We start from the raw sequence: 20839 nt of genomic DNA on the forward strand, positions 1-20839 counted from the left end.
GACAAAGGTGATTTCGAAAGCACTCGAGTCACATGCTTTCATGCTCTCGTGCTTCTGAGTTTAGTACTGTTTTCTACAGCAACAACAACAAAAAAAAATACACCAATGCTGTAGCGTGTCCAGGCAAATTCCCTGTCATGTAGAGCATGCAATACCCCTTTTGCAAAACTAAGGTGCCGATCAGAAATCGGCACTTCCAAAAAATTAACATGCGTAGCCTTGCACACATGTGTGGCCTCAAATGCAGCTGGTCCTGCTGTCGTAACTGCAGCAGCGGCTGCCAGGCATCGGCCGAATACACCAGAGCTGGCTGCTCGGGCGCTCTACACAGAAAGGTCCATACTGTGTAATCACAGCTTTCTACAAGGATTTGTGAAAAATGGGCAACCTCATTTACATAGCTCCAACACTGCAGCTATCAGAAATCATTAATGTATTTGACAGGACTGTATATTCATGTGCGTGTGAGCACATCATCCTGTAATTCATTCCCCAGTGCAATACATATTGCTTATGGTCCAATAAATTGGGGCGATGGTGCATGCTACTCACCATGGGATTACAGTAATCTATATGTATTAGGAAAAGGTTAACTAGAAAAAATACATGAGATAACAGAGGCTTGCAATAGAAGAGAGATTAGCAAAGAAAAGGTAAGCTTCCTTGAATCCCAGAGAAAGTATTCATTCTACATGATTTCTGAAAAATAAGATACTGCCAATACTTTTTGATGCCTGCAATGCAAGCTGCTTTATAATTAGTACAAAAATTACCTTTCAGTATCGCATAGACACTAAGTGGCCCCCACTGTTATAAAATAAGTCTGTTCTATCCAAAATTGGGGCTGCGGGATGTCTTGAAATGGCTCAACTTCTCATATACTGCAGTGTTGTGTTTGGTTATTAGAACCCACAGGAAATATTGTAAACGAAAACAAAAATACCTAATTAAAAATATGTAACAGCAATGCTATAGAGGCATGACACCTTGCTTTGCACCGTTTTCTGGACGCTGGCTGCTATAAGGTGCCCTACACAATAGCAAGATTTTCCTCTTAGTGAAAAAAATTGGTTGAACCAACATTTCTACCAATGCGGCCCGCTTTCCACTATGCCGGCCACCTCGCCCTAGCGCATCGCCGCCGCTAATGACAAGCATGGGCTCATGCGTCCTTTACACAACACAATGGTGGGTAGAATAAACTGATGTTTTAATCTCATCTTTCATGACAAGTTACCACCACTGTTAAACTTGTAGCATCAACGAGAACTGCGATGCGAGGCAAGTTCACCTCAAACCCACGTTTGGCTGCCACTGCAGTGCATGCAAGACTGCTCAACAGCATCACACGCTTCGCAGTCAGGATGCCACAAATAGCAGCCCATCTCCTTTTTTTGTGCGAACTGATGCAATCAGAGACAAAGAATTCTCAGAATAATGAATTTTGCGAACGTCGGTGGTTATTTTTGAACAGCCCTTCACCAGGCCACATAGCGAATTTCGATTATACGCCGGAAGTTATGTGCTCTCTAGGGGGCGTTCTACCAGAAGAATTTTTTAAAGTGGTTCATCCATAGCCGAGACAGAAATATTTCAGTGTCGTGAACCCATGATTTCAGAAGGCAAGCATCACTGCCAACATACACATGGTGTCTACTTGCCCCCATCTAGCCTCCACGAGTGAAATACCTTCCCAGTGTTCTTCCCTACTGGAGCTGGAGGATCACGTGACACATACATCATGGGCTACGCCTCTTTTCTCTCTCTCTCTCTCTCTCTCTCTCTTTTTGTTCAGAGGTGCACTTCTGCTGGCAGTCTCACGCGTGGGCAGTTGCTTTTGTCTCATTTCACGCAGCACAATTTTTCGCTATATGCGCATGAACACCTGACAAGTGATACAAGTCAGTGCTACACGAACACTGAGGCAGACGCAAGCGAATCAAAGAGCATGACGGTGCACTTGAACACAGTAGAAAATGGCATTGTTTCACACCCTGTGCGCGACTGCACAACATGAGAATATGCAGAAGAAACAAAAGTATGCTGGAATTGCTACGGCATGAAGTAAAAGACACGTAGACATTCGGTTTAGATTTGATTATTTCTCTAAACTTTAATTTGTCTGTTGAGACAACAGATCAAACAAATAACTGCTGTTGCCTTGAATAATTCTCAAAGTCGTGTGCCCCTGTACGTGATGTCACAGCATAACGAACTATGTAGGGGCACTTGCGCGATTCATGGCGACTCTTCGGTTGGGAGCGCGGTGCCCACAAGAAGAGTGCAGGGCATTTGGTTTAAAATTTCAGCACTTTTCATGACGCGCAGCTGTGTAATACATTGCAGGCACGATCGTTAGCGCACGTTGTATGCTGTGATGTGCCAGTTGCATGAGTGCCGCAATCACTCGCCTGCATTTTGCGCACACTTTGACAGCAGCAAGCAGCGCATTTCTCTATCTTGGTGACGCATAGTGATCGCAGGAGGCTGCGTCGTCCATTCACATTATTTTCATAAATGCATTATACAAAATTGCTGAATGTACTGTAGAAAATGGTGCAATGGATCATACGAACGCACAAAAAGATAGAGGAAAAAAAAGGAGCTTAATTTATGTTTAATACTCCCCAGTCATGCATTTCTTTTTCGGATTCAGTATCAAAAACGTCTCTTTTTAATATCTTGTGGCAATGCATTCACTCATATTTCAAACATGAAATTTTGCATGAATGCTGCTATATATCTAGACTACCTGAAACAAGGCTTTTCTTCAGGGTATGCCTTTAGGCACTATTAGTTAACATTACATAAACTATTTGCAACTTGTACAAAGGAGCTTTGAAGTGTTAACTATCCAACATTTCTCTTTGTTTTATTTTGCATTTAATAATGATGTTACGGAAAGGAAGAAGCATGCCTCTATTTACAGATGCCTTTTAATGGCTGGGCCAACAAGCGTAGAGCAGCGATAAAACAACTACTCTCTTCCTCGTCGTCTCTCAGGCCACCATCATAGTCCTCTTCTTCACACATTACCGACTGTGACATCACCTCCGTCGGAAAAAGCACCTTGTTGGTGAGGCTCATCTGTCCGAGAAAGGTAAGGTTTGAGACGGCTGACGTGGATGATGTCAGAGAGAGGTGAAGGCACCGCAGCATCCAGCGGAGACACTTCATATGTGACAGGGGTCACCTGGCGAAGGATGCGGTAAGGGCCATAGTATCGCGAGAGGAATTTCTCCAAAAGACCAACATGCCGAGTTGGATACCAGACTAGCACAAGAGCACCTGGTTCGTAATGCACGTCGTGATGGCGCTGGTCGTAACGGCACTTCTGCCGTGTCTGTGAAGCAGAAAGGCGAATGCGGGTAATCTGGCGTGCTTGGGTCGCTGTGGTTATGACATCCCGAGTGTACTCTGTCGGCGAGTCGAGCGAGGCCGAGAGGAGTGTCTCGAAAAGCAAAGTTGGCTCACGGCCGAAGAGGAGATAGAAGGGGGAATAGCCTGCTGTGTCGTGGCGCAAGGAATTGTAGGCTAACATGACAAATGGTAGAGCAATGTCCCAGTCGCGATGATCGGAGGAAACATACATTGCTAGCATGTCAGTTAATGTGCGGTTCAGGCGTTCAGTAAGACCATTAGTTTGAGGATGGTAAGCGGTAGTAAGTATGTGTTCAGTAGCACATGATCGAAGTAGGTAGAAGCAGTAGGTAGAAGTAGGAAAGAAAGTATCTGCCGCGATCGGTAAGAAGTTGACAAGGTGCACCGTGGTGCAAGATAACATCGTGAAGCAAGAAATCAACGACGTCTGTAGCGCAGCTGCTCGGTAGGGCTCTAGTAATGGCATAGCGAGTTGTATAGTCCGTAGCGACAGCAATCCACCTATTTCCGCCATTTGATATAGGGAATGGTCAGAGAAGATCAACGCCAACGCGAAAAAAAGGGTCGGCCGGTATATCCAATGGCTGCAGCAGTCCGGCACGAGGCACAGCTGGTCTTTTCCCGCGTTGACACGACTCACAAGCGGCAACATAGCGCCGAACGGAGCGGTTGAGACGGGGCCAGAAAAACCGTTGCTGAATTCAGTCATAGGTCCACGAAACGCCAAGGTGTCCAGCAGTGGGAACGTCGAGCAGTTGCTGCAGCACAGTCTGTCGCAGATGAGACGGAATGACGGTTAAGAGCTCGGGCCCGTCGGGGTGCATGTTGCAGCGATACAGGATGCCATTTCGTAGTACGAACATGTGAAGGGATGGGTCAGACGGATCAGAGAGGAGGCATTCGATAATGGGGTGTAACAACTCATCGTGTCGTTGTTCAGAGCCAATGTCTTGCAAGGCAGAGAGCGAAAGAACGCAGATTGGTGCGACATCCACTAAGCCGTCCGGTACATCGATGGGATGACGAGACAGGCAGTCGGCGTCCTGATGTAGACAACCCGACTTGTAGACCACAGTGTATGTGTATTCCTGCAGCTGTAGGGCCCAGCGACCAAGGCGTCCAGTGGGATCCTTAAGGGAGGAAAACCAACAAAGGGCATGGTGGTCGGTTGTAACTGTAAATGGCCGACCATATATATAGGGTCTGAACTTGCCCACCGCCCAAATGAGGGCGAGACACTCGCGCTCAGTAATCGAGTAATTGCGCTCTGCGGGAGAGAGGAGGCGGCTGGCGTAGGTGATGACGCAGTCGTGCCCACACTGGCGTTGAGCTAAAACTGCGCCGATCCCGTAGCCACTAGCGTCAGTGCGGATTTCTGTCGGAGTGGACGCCTCAAAATGGGCGAGAACAGGAGGTGTGGTGAGCAGCGTGATGAGCTGCGAGAAAGCAGACGCTTGTTCAGAGCCCCAGCAGAAAAGAACATCTTTCTTTAGGAGGTCAGTCAGGGGACGGGCAACATGGGCGAAATTTTCCACAAACCTGCGGAAGTACGAGCAAAGGCCAATAAAGCTGCGAACATCTTTGGCACAAGTTGGTACGGGGAAATTTTGCACAGCATGAACTTTAGCGGGGTCGGGCGAATGCCTGACGAATCGACGAGGTGTCTCAGCATGGTTATTTGGCGGTGACCGAAGTGGCACTTGGACGAGTTGAGCTGAAGGCCAGCGGTGTGAAAAACAGAAAGAACAGATGAAAGTCTTTCAAGATGAATCGCAAAAGTTGAAGAGAATACGATGACGTCATCCAAGCAGCACAAACAGATGGACCATTTCAAACCACGCAAGAGCATGTCCATCATCCGTTCAAAGGTCGCCGGGGCATTGCACAAGCCAAAAGACATCACCCGGAACTGATATAGGTCGTCTGGTGTGACGAATGCAGTCTTTTCCCGGTCCATTTCATCCACGGCAATTTGGCAATATCCAGAGCGAAGGTCTATAGATGAAAAATAAGTGGCACCGTGGAAACAATCCAGAGCATCGTCAATGCAGGGAAGTGGATATACATCTTTCTTGGTGATCGTGTTTAAACGACGATAGTCAACGCAGAATCACCAGCTGTTATCCTTCTTTTTGACGAGAACAACAGGGGACGCCCACAGGCTGGAAGAGTGTTCAATAATCCCTGTGGCAAGCATCTTGTCAACCTCGCTCTGGATAACATGTCGCTCAGAAGGCGACACCCGGTATGGGCGTCGGCGAACAGGTGCTGCATCGCCGGTATTTATACGATGCTTCACGACCGTAGTTTGACACAAAGGGCAATCGTTCAGGTCGAAAATGTCAGAGTAGGACTCGAGGAGGCAACGGAGCTCTGCGGCTTGTTGGGTCGAGAGGTCCGGTACAATCATCTTTGTAAAGTCGTCGGTCGGGGCTGATGTAGACAGCGGAGAATGAGCATTGGTCGAAGACGGCGCAACAGATAGGGCAGAAATGTGGCACTCGTGCGTCAGTGACAACGTGGCAAGAGACATGCCTCGAGGAACTACTTGTCGGCACTGTGCGAAATTTAGGATGGGAAGACATGTCTGATTGTCCGCAACAGAAACGATGGTGTGTGGGAAGGAGACATTGTGAGAAAGCAAGACTGAAGTCGCGGGAGTAAGGACGTAGTCTCCGTCAGGTACAGGTGGGCAGGCTAAGACAGGGACGCAGGTTGCTGCAAGAGATGGCAGGCGTATAAAATCCGCGGAACAAAGCTGAGTTGGAGCTTAAGCAGGAAGGTCAACGGGAACAGGTAGGGGTAGGTCAAGTTGTACAACGCCGGCGGAACAGTCAATCAGAGCAGAATGGGCGGCCAGAAAGTCGAGTCCGAGGATCACATTGCGAGGGCAACGTTCGAGCACACTAAACAAAACGGACGTGTGGTGACCGGTGACACTGACACGAGCAGTACACATTCCAAGCACAACCAGAGTTCCACCGTCGGCGACCTGGAGCAGTCGAGTTGGAGCAGGAGTCAGTACTTTCTTCAAGCGCGTTCGAAGCTCCGCACTCATAATGGAAATTTGGGCTCCAGTGTCGATGAGTGCTGTAACGGGCAAACCATCCACATCCACGTCCAGAAGGTTCCGATTAGTAGGCAGGGTCAGCAGAGGAATTTCAGGCCGGTGTTCTAGAGCAGCGTCACCTCCAGGAGCTGCCCCAGTTAGTTTCCCGTCAGAGAGCGGCGACGGTAAGCTGGGGATGGAGAGCGACGCAGCTGGGGCGATCTGGAGCGGTGACTATGAGGTGATGGTGATCGGCTGATCGCAGTGGCTTGAGCGTTGTTAGGTGCGTCTTCAACCTCGGTGGAGAGGGATGGCGGGCGGGGATTCAGTGGGGAGTGGCGGTAGGCAGGAAAGCTTGGTCGAGAGTGGGCTGGCCAGGAGCTTCGACAGTGGCGAGAGATGTGGCCCACACGTCCACAGTAAAAGCAGATGGGTCTATTATCATGGGTGCGCCATTCGGCTGGGTTGCGATAGCCCGGATATGGACCGTATTCGCTCCGGCGAACAGGGGCAGAGGCAGCAGACGAAGCAAAGTCAGGACGGCTGGCGGAGCAGATGGACGAAAGACCTACATTGGCAAGTTCTTGGCGAATGACCGACTGAATGAGTGACACAAGCGGCCTGGAATCATCAAAGCACTGCGTCACAGGCGTGGCAGGAGACGCTGCTTCGATCTCTCGCCGAACGATACGTACGACGTTCTCGGAGGAGGTGGGCTCACGCAGTGGACAAATGTCTTCGCACGCCGATGAAGCTGCGGTATTGGGTAGCCGTGTAAACTGTTGAACTATGCGGAGACTCTTCGCGTCTTCAAAGTGGCGACATTCATTAATGATCTCATTGACCGTTGTTACGTTCTTATAAACAAGCAGGTTAAACGCGTCGTCCGCGATGCTTTTTAAGGTGTGGCTGACCTTGTCTGCCTCTGCCATATTGTTATCTACTTTGCGGCAAAGAGCGAGGACGTCCTGGATATACGCCACGTAAGATTCAGTGGACGTCTGTACATGGGTCCCAAGGTCCTTCGCAGCACGTTGGCGGCCAACGGGCTTGCCGAACAAATCTCTAAGCTTCTGCTTGCACTGGTCCCAACTCGTAATCTCTTCTTCGTGCGTTTCGAACCAGTCCCATGCCGTTTTCTTGAGGTAGAATATTATATTGGCCAGCATAAGCGTGTTGTCCCACCTGTTGTGTGTGCTGATCCGTTCGTAATTCTGCAACCAGTCATCAATGTCAACGTTGTCGATCCCGGAAAACATGCCAGGGTCGCGAGGCTGGGCCAGGATGACCGTCGGTGGCGACGACGGGGCCGTGGTTGAACTCTCTCCCTCGGATGACATGGTGGCCAGGTTACGTCCGCTGCGGAGCTCCGTCTTGCGCAAGGGATTACCCCGCGCCTCCACCAATGATGTTACGGAAAGGAAGAAGCGTGCGTCTATTTACAGATGGCTTTTAATGGCTGGGCCAACAAGCGTAGAGCAGCGATAAAAAAACTACCCTCTTCCTCGTCGTGTCTCAGGCCACCATCATAGTCCTCTTCTTCACACATTACCGACTGTGACAATATACATTAATAGTAGAGAATGGAACTTTGTGGCAAAATGCCTTTTTCCTTACGTCCTTATTGCTCCTAGTCAACATATAAGCACAAACTATAGGTCTAGAAACATTTTAATGACACTTTTACTCAGCTATGTTGATTTTGGCACCTAAGTTTATCAGAGCCCAAAAATGCTCTCTTTTGTGTTTTGTTATACCCTTATTTTGTTTTCTATCACATGCTGGGAAGTTGGCTGAAGGCAGCCTATTACCACGAACACTTTGCGGTGTAAGGGTTATTAATAGCTGTCCAGCAGACAAGAATCGCTGTGGGATAAGCTCGAACAGCCCTACCTGACAATACACTTGAAGGTGACTTAGGATACTTCTGCACTCATTGCCAATTTTTAGCTGACGTCAAGAAACATAAATGCTCTGGCAGTCAAGTTCCAGGTCCCACATACCAGGTCAGAGTTGACCTGGAATTTGGGGCTTATTTTGAGGATTTAGGAAAGCTTTGTCACCATTCCGAATGGAGCTGACCTGTTCCTGAGAGAGTTAGCTTGAAATTTCAACTTGTCTCTGGCATAATTCCAAGCTTCAAGTAATGAAACAACTGTCAAAGGTTCTGTCCCGCAAACATTCTGGAATTCCAAGAGGTGCTGATCCATTGAATGTTCCGAAGTACAAATATGTGCCCCTAGCTTCAGTGGATGTTGATCGTTCCTTTTCTGTAAACTCAGTGAAAAAAAGGCACAACACCTTTTTTTTTTTCACAGCATCTAGTCGCGCTAAATTTTGGATAAATATTGATGCCTGCACAAATTGCCTCATTGCATTTAGTCAAGAAAATAAAATGAATTTCACAAAACAGGTTTGTGGGCCTTGTTCCTTAGAAAACCTAATTTGTCCTCAGATGCACAGCATAAGTTACTATTGGAGCCTATACAGTCGCCGACCGATTTTCCGGATTCCAAAAATTCGGACATGCCCGATTATTCGGTCAGCTTCGCGGCACCACCATTCTCCCCATAGACCATAATGCATAGCAACTGCCAAAAGTTCGGACAGCTCGCAACCTCTCGTCCGATTTTTCGGACGCTCCTTGAGCCAACTCGATCGAGGGCATCATGCATCGACTCTGATTGGCGCTTAGTTCGACTTGCTGAACGCCATTCTTGTTTTGAACGGAGCCTCTTTGCTGCCCCACGAAGTGGCGCTACTGGAAATCCCCACTCATCATCATCGTTTCTGCCTGGTTTGATAGAGTGGCCGTACAGCAGTTCCGGTTTCAGCTTAGCAAGTCATGTCAAGACAATCCAGCAGCTGATTTGTTTCTTTCGCGCACAACGCTGCGAGCAGGCCACGTTTTTCGTTTGTGCGACTGGTGTCGGCACGGTGGTGTTTGTGTGCTGTGTCGAGGCTTCGTTGATCCAACGCGGCGTACGGAAACATCGCGTCAAGTGTCTAATGGCGTTGACAGTGCCCGCGCAGACTGCGCTGGGGAATGCCCGCAAGCGGGTGCCGGGAGGCCTAAGATTTGTCGCCTTCCGATGTGCTCCCTACTGACACGGAAAATATTCTGCCGATACCTGCCCAGTGGTTGCATTGCGATTCTGGACACCGTCTCATTTGACAGTTTCACAGGTGCTGACACTGCTGTACTGACATGGGCAGGACTCGATGACGGCGAGATCATTCGTAAGGTTTCTGCTGCACCGCCGGACGATGACTCCGAGTCAGAAGATGACCCACCATGTGCTACGCTGCCGTCGCACGCGGAGCGTGCACAAGCAGTGACTGTGCTTTCAGCCGCCTATAGTGACCGTACGACCCTCTCCGAGATTCAGGCTTATCTGATTGCGCGTAAACGGAACCGCGTGCAATGGCACACTCACGATTTCTTCAAGCCTACTGCCGAGCCCGAATAAGTGCGTGGAAATAAACAATTTCATTGTTGTTGTTTTTTCTTGATCTGCTTTTTCGGACACCTGTTTATTCGGACATTTCCGCAGTCCCCGTGAGGTCCGAATAAATGGTCGGCGACTGTATATGCCTAAGAGACAGTATCTGGTGCTAACATATGCCTAAAATGACAACTTTAATGCATGTCACAGGCACCTAAAACAGCATTTTTTTGTGGCCAAACACCCTCTCTATTTATTAGTAACTAGGATTCAATCTCGATAACTCTAAGGAGCCCGGAAATTTGTTTGAATAAAATAGCTATCTAAATAAAGAAGGCTCACTGAATGGGGGCTCACGTGCAGAGTTGCATGACACAGTGCCCATGCATTGAATTAACACGTGCGTGACAAGTTCCAAATCATTGCCGATCAATTTTTCGGTAACAAACATGGCCGCAAAAATGTTCAACTAGTGTATTATTCTGCACATAACCCGCACCAAAACAAAAAGAAACAGTGGACTACAAGTGAATTTTACATTCAAGTGTGGCTTCACGGCAAGGTGACGCATGCTGCCATAAAGCTACACAGGCAAAGTTCTCCATCATTCCATGGTTCGTTATCTCCTAGGAAACACTATCCCTTTCTCCCACACATGCTGAAGCTTCATCCTCCTCTCGTTCATGGTAAGCTATTCTCTTGTGTTCACCAGTAGTGCAGCCTGACGTGAGCCATTACTAATTTCCGAGATTACAGGTGCGTCCTTGACTCCACAACGCTGTAAGTTTAGGCTTCATTGTGCTAATACAGTTCAGACTTCTATGCTTGCATGTGAGCTTGGGCTACTCTGTCCCAGTACATGCACATAAAACATGGTAAGTGTCGAGGTAGTTGTCGGCACATAGGCGCAACCCCAAACTCAACTTTAAGCGTGCAGCTGTCAGTCCAGCTGAAACCTAGAAATACCGTTACGCCCGCACGCAAGCTTGGGCTATTCCGTATACAGTCAACGACTGAATTTTCGGATGCCCAAATTTTCAGATATGCCTGATATTTCGGACGTCTTCGCAGCACCACCACGAGCCCCATAGAATCAATGTATAAGGACACCTGAGGTTTCGGACGCTCGAATCCCCTGCCGTCCAATTTTTCAGATTTTTGACGCGACAGAAGGTCCTTTGGCTCCTCGCGCAGCGCCCTTGTGAAGGAAATCGACTTGCAGCCGAAGCATATCACCGCTTTGAACCACAACTAACCGAATCTAGCCGTCACACACCGATTTGGTCTGGCCACGCTGGCTATGTTCATCGCCGAACTTCCGCCTCCGCAGAGTTTCCTGAGCGGCGCCATTTCGTTTGTTTGCACAGGTCCCATTTTGGCTAGCGTGGTGTGCGGTTGTGCTGTTGTGTCAAGTGTGCGCTGCGACACTAGGCCTAGGTGCTTCGACACTCGTCGGCGAACTCCACTGTTCGCAACTTGAAGATTTTGCTTGCCTTCGATGGCCCCCACTCAGTCTTTGTCGTCCTCGCCAATGGCATCAAGCGCAGAAAGCAGTACCGTCGGTTAACGATGGAGAAGAAAGCCGCCATTATTAAGCAAGTCGTGAGCAGCAGATCGCAAGCTGACGTGAGCAAGGAATTCGGCATTGCCTGCCAATGCCTGCGCCGCCTACAAGCGCCGAGTTGACGCGAGCACTGTCGACTCATCGGTGTACAGTGCTGACATGACCCTTGCTCAAATTGAAGCGAACATGATCGCATGCAACCGGAAAGCCGTTCAAACAACAATCAACAAGTTCTTCAAGCCACTGCAGCAATAACACCGGCCGCCCGATGATGCACATGTACAGGCTCGTCCACTCTTAGGGTGAACACGGCTCACCGTGGCCGTGCTCCGCGGGGCGCCAGTGCGTCCGGCGCGGCGGCGCATCGAAGCGAAGCAGCGCAGGTGCACACGGACCTCGGGAAGGCGCTTCGCATCGTCTGCTACAGCGCTGGAGCGCGCCGCTCTGGCTTTGCAGTAAAGTACACTTCGCTAGACCCAGGTGACTGAGCGACCGAGGCGGTGTGGCAGGAGGGCGCACTTCACTTACTGGAGCATTTTCCAGCTAGTGCGGTCTACAGCTTGTGAACAGCCTGCTTAATCAATATACATTAACAGAAACAAGCTTATGACCACATAAATCACTTAGCATGTTTTTATGAGTGATGACGGTAAAAATACACTCATTTTTTCGCGCTCTTTATTAGGCTGGGGCGTAGAGGCGACGCTTGATAGTCGTGTCAGAGACGTCACCCAGCCAGAGGCTGTTCTTAATTTCCCGAGCGATAAAGGTCGGGTTTGCAGCAGCCGCCGTAACAATGGTCATGTATTCAGCTTCAGTGGTCACGGTTTGCCGGGCTTTACGGGGTGCATCCACAATTCTTCCATCCTTCTTGTAAGCCTGGACTATTCGATTCACAGTTTTCAGTGGCCTTTTTGTCATCTACGATATAACGCGTTGAGAATAGTGTTGTAGGCACAGATCTACAATGCATCGTCTTTCTTTTTTCCGGTACCCGCGACATGGCCAGTTTCCGAAAGTGCACGAGGGAAATAAAATCCTGCACTGTTACAGCGTTTTTGTCGCCGAAGTGCCCCGGCAACCGACAACCGAACAAAATGCAATTCATCATGCAAGTCGATAGAAATGCGTTTAATGGAAACACCTCTGGTGTCTTTCGATTTGACGAGTCATCCCAGAATATTTAACTCGTGAGCGACCAGTCACTCACCTGAGCAGCCGTTGGCTGCACCACATCACCATATTAAGCTAAAATGGAGTAGCATGACCTAAGCCAAAAAGAAGGGGGGGAGGGGAGGGGCTCGGTGGTAGATCCGGCTGACGCCCATGGTCAGTTAAAAAGTAGACTGGCCCGAACATAGCAATCTGGCTTGGGCCGGGCTTGGCTTTTACAAAGGTCGAGCCCATTGGCCGACCACCGGCATGCTGTAGGCAGACGACACCAGGCCAGCCTCATGACCGCCGGTTTAATTATCGTGGCCACGTTTGTCCAACACACGGACCGGCCACTTCCCTATGACGGCAACAGCATCGCTTGTTCAAGGCAAGGGTTCCTGTGCCGTATCCATATTTGAGTTTTACCCACTCAGCCTCGCCACCCCCCTAACCCCTAAAAAAAGAGAAATCAATTGCTCCTTTTCTCCAAATTTATCCGATGCCCCCCTATATGGCGTAACACAGAGGCCATGTGCCGCTTCGGGACGCATACCACACAATTATATGCTAGTGAGAATATACATATGACCTATTCCAAGGAAGTACTGAAATGAAATACAAGCGAGTAACGACTTAATTACCCGGCAAGACGTAATTTAAGCTAGAAAACAGACATGTAGATTATAGATTTTTCACTTCAATTACGCGGTCGGACAAGGCCTGACTGTCCCAACGTGGGAGCGGCCCGCAGCGCGCTGAGTCGCGTACCTCAGGACCTTATTAAGGTTTTGCATCCATTCATCCATCCATTCAATTACCTATTCAAAACGGACAGAAAGGGCATTCGCATGCGGTGTGCATCGACTCCAAGGAGAAAAAAACAAACAACCAAATAAACGACGGCGCCACATGTTTCACTCCACCTAATCAATGTAATCAAATAACTGACTGACGATTCCTCTAAATAAGAATGCGACTTCTCCCGTCAGGTAGCCGTCAAAGGACCGGCACCGCTTCGGCGATTTTAACAAATCTGTGACAACAAAAATATGATGTAGAAAGATGAAAAGCGGGAGTAAAACTGCCGCCAAATCAGTTGCTATGCAGGGGAGAGCCCTTTCCAACATCGCCTAAAGCGCTCCATGCACCCCTACCAGCAACATTAACGCGTCAATAAGAAAGTTGCGAAGTAGCGGATGTCACTTCTTAGTTGCTGTCGAAGTAATATTATTGCCCTCCTTAATGGTAAAATCGATGGCAAACATGATGATGCATGATTGAACAATCGTTCTCTAACTTTCTGTGGAAATTATTGCTGGTTTCGGTCGCTTTTTTAGGTCAATTAAGCACATTCGTTCTAGCATCAAGACATGCGCGAAATGGCGCGTTAGGCTCATCACATGATGACTCCAACGAAGAAGAGCGCGCCTAATAGGTTTCTCGGTATGCTACACTAAGTGCTATGAGAGTCAAATAAAATGGCACCAGCCTAATAAAGAGCGCGAAGAAATGACTGTATTTTTACCCTCATCACTTATTAAAAACATGCTAAGTGATTTATGTGGTGATCAGCTTGTTTCTGTTAATGTATATTGATTAAGCAGGCTGTTCACAAGCTGTAGACCGAACTAGCTGGAAAATGCTCCAGTAAGTGAAGTGCGCCTCCCCGCCACGCCGCCTCGGTCGCTCAGTCACCTGGGCCCAGCGAAGTGTACTTTGCAGCAAAGCCAGAGCGGCGCGCTCCAGCGCTGTAGCAGACGACGCGAAGCGCCTCCCCGAAGTCCGTGTGTGCCTGCGCCGCCACTCCGGACGCATTGGCGTCCCGCGGAGCGTGGCCACGGTGAGCCGTGTTCACCATAAGAGTGGACGAGCCTGTACATAATAAACCGGCAGTCGGCTGCATACAGAGTCCTCGAACGCCTCTTTGTATAGCCGCTTTACTGATGCATTGGCAGGGTTTCGGAAGCCTGGTACTTCGCCCTTTACCTCTAGATCCCAGAAAAAAAAGAAAGAAGGTGTGTTTTTTTTTTGCATGCATTCATTTTTTCGGACTGCCCGAATTTTCGACGTTTTTACGTTCTCTAGAGGGTCCGCGAAATCGGTTGTTGACTGTAGTACATGCACATAAAATGCAGTTAAGTGTTAGAGGTAGTTGTTGGCAAATTGACACAAACCCGAACTCAACATTAAGCGTGCAGCTGCCAGTCCAGAGCTATAAATTCCAGAAATAGTTCATATGTTTATGCCCACACGTGAGCTTGGGCCACTCAGTCCAGTAAATGCACATAAAGTATGGTAAGTGTTCAAGGAAGTTGTTGGCAAATCAGCTCAAACACGAACTCAACCTTATGCGTGTGGCTGTCAGTCCAGCTAAAATCCAGAAATACGGTTCGGACTTTTATGACCACACGTGCGCTTGGTCCATTCCGGCCAGTAAGTGTAGTTGTTGGTACATCAGCACCCGTTATCTCACACCCGATGCAACCGGTGTCACGTCATTGGCATGACCTGTTCCAATTAACCAACGTCAATTCTCTTGACTTCGACTTACCGGGGGCTTGTGCAGACTGAAACACGAGTGATTATAATGGGACCACAGTTAGTTCCAATTATGGAGATTGTATTGTATCTTGTGATCCCCACTCCTAGCTGTAATATATTCTGACCTTGGGGGTATTCTAAATACAGTGACCGACCGATAAATCGGTCACCAATCAGGGCAAGCTCAGTAATTCGGACAGCTTCGCGGCGCTGTCAATGGCCCCATAGACTTACTGTGTAATGACGACTGATATTTCAGACAGCCGTCAGCTCTACATTCAATTATCTGGACTCTGCCCATGGCTGCCGCCATTAACTGCTCTGGCAACATTGACAAGACAAAAGGTATGGCCTCGGAGACCCGAGAGATCAAGTACAGCTAGACGGTAATTCCCGAGGCCTTGCCTTGGTCGCAGCACTACGTCTCAGAGATGTAACTGCAAATGCCAATCTTGGGGGATCTGCCTGAATCATAGGTTAAATCAACATCGTAATCATCACATCCTATTCCACCGCATTCCAACAACCCTGCACATGGCCTGCTCTTGCCATTCTGTTTGTTGAGTTTGCCTTTTGGACAGGGCCCTACCATTCTGTGTGTCTTTGTTTGCGTTCCAGGCAGCACTCTGCTGGCTCTAAGTCTTTCTTGTGAACTTACCGGCAGGCCGTGACAAATGGCACCAAATGGCGCCCTCACAGTCCGAATGAGCCCAAATAAACAATTGAAGAGCCTGAACTGCCCGCCTACCACAACGAGCTCAAATGCGGACATCATTGATGACCTGCTAGGCTGCAGTATGCCGATTTCTGCCGCCGTTACGTTTGAAGACTGCAGACATCGACAGCACAGTGTTGTTGTGTGCCAAACTGAACGATGACGAAATAATTGAGCAAGTTCTCCCACCATCAAATAGCGACTCCATGGATCATGTGTCGTGTGCTCCAGAGCATTCACATACAAATCTGATGCGAGACTTTGCAGTCCTTACATCAGTGTACAGCGACAGCACAAAACTGGCAGAAATACAGGCGTACTTGGTAGCACGTAAGAGGAAGTGCGTGCAGCAATGAATCGACCATTTATTTTTTGCACAGGGGCCTTAAAACGTGAATAAAATAGTACTTTTTGATAGATTCATTTTTTCGGACATGCTATATTCGGACTTATTTACATAACTTCACATTATTCACATAACTTCCCGTTATGTAAATAATGGTAACTTCTGGGGTTCCACAAGGATCTGTCCTCGGGCCTCTCCTCTTCTTACTATATATTAACGACTTACCTCTGCATGTATCTTGCAATATTCGCATGTTTGCAGGTGACTGCACGTTCACCAAACAATTACTAACATGTCTGACCAGATCTCCCTTTAAGAAGATATTAACCACTTGCAACAATGGCGCAACTGCTAGTCAATGACACTTAACCCAAATAAAAGTAAAGTAGTGGTATTCCCCCGCCGACATAACCGACTAGCTTATTCATACACAATAAATAACGTACAAGTAGAAACTGCGCAGTCGTACAAATACCTTGGCGTTCCCTTACTAATGACTTGGAGCACACCTATTACTGACGTCATCTCATCTTCGAATAAATCTCTTGGTTTTCCATCCAGGAGGGTCCATAATTGATCGGCGACGAATAGCAGCGTGGCTGGGGCGACGGGGACTGACGGCGCTGAGGTGACAGCAAGGGAGCAGGACGATTGTCATCGACGGATACTTCAGAGGTAAGAGGCATAAGGCAAGGAGAGTAATGGTGCAGGTCAGCATATGGGCGAGGATACGGGGAAAGGAGCTCAAATGGAAGGGACTAGGTCCAGGAGGTGCGGCAGTGGCGAGCGATGTGGCCAATGCGGAGGGGCTATGGAAGCAAATGGGCTTGTCGTGCGGAGTTCTCCACTCAGTAAGGTTGCAGTATCTGGGAGGAGAATACAGATCGCTGTGAGGCATAGCTGTCGGCACCGGTCGGGCGTCAGGTCGGGAGACAGCGCAGGCAGCAAGAAAATCTAGGTTTGCAAATTCTTGCCACAAACTGCCTGAATGAGAGAGATCACTGGGGCTGGTTGGTCAAGGGTGGGGTCAAGTGGGCGTGGATGGAACTGCGCAGGACGTGCAGCCTCGAGCTCGTGGCAAACAATATGTGTGACGTGCTCATTTAAGGGTGGTGAAGAGGTAAGGTCGACGCAAGACGACGTCGCAGCCGTGTTAGGGAGCCGCGAGAATTGTGGAATGATGCGGCATCTTTTGGAGAGCTCAAAGCGGCGGCATTCCTTGACATTGATGTCAATGGTGGACGCACTGTTGAAGACCAACAAGTATGAACGTGTCGTCCGCTATCCCTTTGGGTACGTGACCGACTGTCAACCTCGGCCATTTTTTCGGCAACTTTTCGGCGAAGAGCGAGCACGTCTTGTATGTACGAGACATACGATTCACTAGAAGACTGAACGCGAGTAGCAAGCTCTTTTTTAGCAGCCACCTGCCGACCGGTGGGATTTCCAAAAGAGGTCGCTGAGCTTCTCCTTGAAAGCATCCCAGCTAGAGATCTCGTCCTCGTGTGTTTGGAAACAGACACAAGGAGTTCTGCCCAAGTAGAATAGGACATTCACTAGCATAATGGTAAGGTCCCAGTGGTTATTTCGGCTAACACGCTCATACAGGCTGAGCCAGTCCTCAATGTCAACATTATCTTGGCCACAGAATATGCTGGAATTGCGGGGATTAGTAACCGTCATGTACGTTGTTGCCGGGGTTGCAGGAGTAGAAGGAGACGAGGTGTAATCACCAGGAGGCATGGAGGAAAGCAGGACAGTGTGGCCGCTGCGGAGTTCCATGGCGCGGATGGGGAACGGCACCCTCCACCAAAATGTTACGCGAACGAAGGATTAAGAAATGAAGACTATTTACAAGCTATATTTACAAAGGATAACTGCAGCGCTGGCCAGTTCAGCCGACAGCTGGAGAGCCAGAGAACGTTCGTCGTCGTCGTCAGGGCGCCCGTGTGCATCGTCCACAAGAAACACGCAATACGCATGTATCAAAATGTTTGAAACTTCATCATTACTTATCGGTTTACTACCCGAGCATCTCTACATTTCAGGATACAATATAATACTGCTTTTTACTGGGCTACTATTCAGAAAGTTTGTAAAAACGCACACCAGCCAATTTGCAAATACACTTGAACCTCATTATAACGAAGTTTGAGGGGAAGCCAAAATGTGTTAAGTTCATCACTTTGTTATACTAACTATTGCCATTTACTGCAGTATATACTCAATTGTATGCACAACTTTAAAGATGCAAAAAATACTACAGCTCCGCGGCCTGCCAAACGGCTTACGCAGCCATGCCTGCAATGAAAATTCAATAAAATAACAACAAACGACTCTCCGGCATGTGCGACACACAACTTTTTAGCACCCGATGTAACATCCGCTACAATTGCGTGCTTATGTTCCAATGTGATGGTTTTTTGAAGCTTCCGCTTTCTGCTTGGTTCGCTCATTTTGTCGCGAAACCTGTAAAGTATAGAACTGACAAAGCTTCGCACATCGCTAGAAACGCAGATGTATACGCGGACGTGTTTGGCACTTGCAAGAAAAACATCTTATCCACCGCTTTCTTGTGGTGTGAGCTGCGTGAGCTCCACTGTGGCTTGGCTTGGTGTGCCGGTCTCATGCAATCTGTGGTCATGCCTAGCTGCATTGTCTGTCAGCACAGTGAAGCATGTCGCAGTGAGAGAGAGAGAGAAGTGGAGGGAACTGGTTTTTACCACACCACGTGCAAGCATCATCGTCAATATGTGTTGCAGTGCAGCTAGGCATGGCCTCCTACGAGACCTTGGATGGTGTGCCTAGCTTCGCCAGCTACGTGCCAGTTAACTGCTGTGCTGAACGAGTGTGAAACCTGGCAGAAAGCGATATGCGAATATAGTTCATTGTATGTATTGGCAGAACATTTTGCTTTTTTAAAATGAGGTTAAATAAGTGGACCTCTATGGGGATTTGAATGGGAATAGCATTTATTTCATAACATTCATTATTTTGTTATAACAAGGTTCAAGTGCAGTGCTTTATTTAAAAATAAAACAAACAAACTAGCCTTATTTTCTCATAAAATCAAAATTTTAGGAGTTTCATTAGACAGTACCAAGGAACAAGCAAAATATGAAATGCGCATCCCTTCCTCACTGTATCAAACAGCCTATCAAAAGTATACATTCAAACAAAGACATTTCCTGCAAAAAAATGGAAAGAGCCCATCTCCCATTTAAGTGCCAAGAGCAACATTTGTGTTCTACCAAGAGCAATTTTTGTGTTCTGAACGAGAACTATTACTGAAATTACTTCAAATTGTATGTGGGCACCTGGAAACAAGACCACATTGACAAGGAAAGAAAAGAGCAATGAACATTGATTCCTGCCACTTGCCAGGCCAGAAGCCTGTTACGACACTATCAGCTGGGCAATGTTTCCAATGCTTCCCTGTTTAAAAGCTTTTACTTGTAATTCATAGTCAAACAATCGGCCAAGAAATAGCGAGCATGGGCGCCTGCTGTAACATCGTTGCCGACATTGCCAAGCCGAAAAAAAGTAGGCACCTAGAAAGCCACAGGAGAGAGCAAACATGCCTGACAACATGCAGCCAGATAATTGGCTTGCATGTTCATGGCAGTGCAAAGTTTTTTTCCAAGTGATGCACTCCTAGCATCAGATATTTTTTCTGCAGTGTTATAAAATGAGTACAAGAGTTTATTTTCTGTTATGCATAAGAAAAGAAAATGACGCTTCACTCTTGGTTTCTGAGTTAACGAAGAATGCACTCTAGGTATCTGAGGAGAAAAAGTGGAGAATGTATGGGTATGTCAATGATGTGGCAGGACAGAAACGCAGAAACGTACTGGTACATCAATAGCCCAGAAAGAATTACAACGTTTCAGTGGTCCTTAACCCTTTGCAGGTCGAATTATTTTGAAAAAAACTTTCCCAGGTGGTCAAATTACTTTATTGCGGCTCTTGAATGTACAAAATGTATAAAGTCGAGAATAAATACTAAAAAATAATTAGGAACAGTATTTTGGTGTCGGCATACCTCAGAACTGCAAAATGGTCAATAGTACTTCCGAACGTGGTACTCCTTGAAACGTGGGTCTACGCACAGCGCCTTATCGCAGTGTGCACACCTAAAATGCGTGCCTGTTCTCGTGGAGCGAGGAGTTGTGTTGGCGCACACATGACATCTCTGCGTGCGGCTGCCTTGGGCAGAGCTCTGATGCACCCTCTCACGTAGGTGCGTTGCCGCGGAGAGCGAGAATACCTCGTGAGTGGTGGTGATAAACAAGCTAAGAGCAGCGCCAATCAAGATAGAAATCAACTTCCACCGTTCTGCAAGAGAGTGCCGACAAAGAAAATGACGTTTTGCGCGCCTCCGTTGCGGTCACGCGGCGAAACCGAAACCACCAAAGGGGCGTTGCCGCAGTATGAGCGACGCGCTGAAGCTAGCAATCAGTTCTGTTTATCTCCCCAAGAAGGTAGCACAAATTTCAAACGCTTCTGGTAAGTGCTAAGAGGTGGCAGCACCTCTCGGTGAGCACGCATCGTCATTATGGTGCGAAATTTCAAACGGAGGGTCGGAACCGTACCCGTACGGCAAAGACCTTGCGGGACACAAACCGCTGCCGTACATGTACAG

General features: G+C 48.1%; 2 protein-coding genes across 4 annotated transcripts in view; one reads left to right on the top strand and one right to left on the bottom strand.

Annotated features, from left to right (window-relative positions):
- Positions 1-16860, top strand: part of LOC139056414 (uncharacterized) — a 128004-nt gene extending 111144 nt beyond the window's left edge. Inside the window, exon 3 of the mRNA XM_070534629.1 lies at positions 16759-16860. Coding sequence (XP_070390730.1) covers positions 16759-16770 — 12 coding nt within the window. The 3' untranslated portion in view covers positions 16771-16860. The remainder of the gene's footprint in view (positions 1-16758) is intronic.
- The window catches only part of Cdc42 (Cell division cycle 42), a 54499-nt gene that overhangs the window by 1419 nt on the left and 32241 nt on the right, over positions 1-20839 (bottom strand). The gene's annotated exons all lie outside the window — the stretch shown is intronic.

This window comes from Dermacentor albipictus, chromosome 2 (assembly GCF_038994185.2).
Source record: "Dermacentor albipictus isolate Rhodes 1998 colony chromosome 2, USDA_Dalb.pri_finalv2, whole genome shotgun sequence".
NCBI lineage: Eukaryota > Metazoa > Arthropoda > Arachnida > Ixodida > Ixodidae > Dermacentor > Dermacentor albipictus.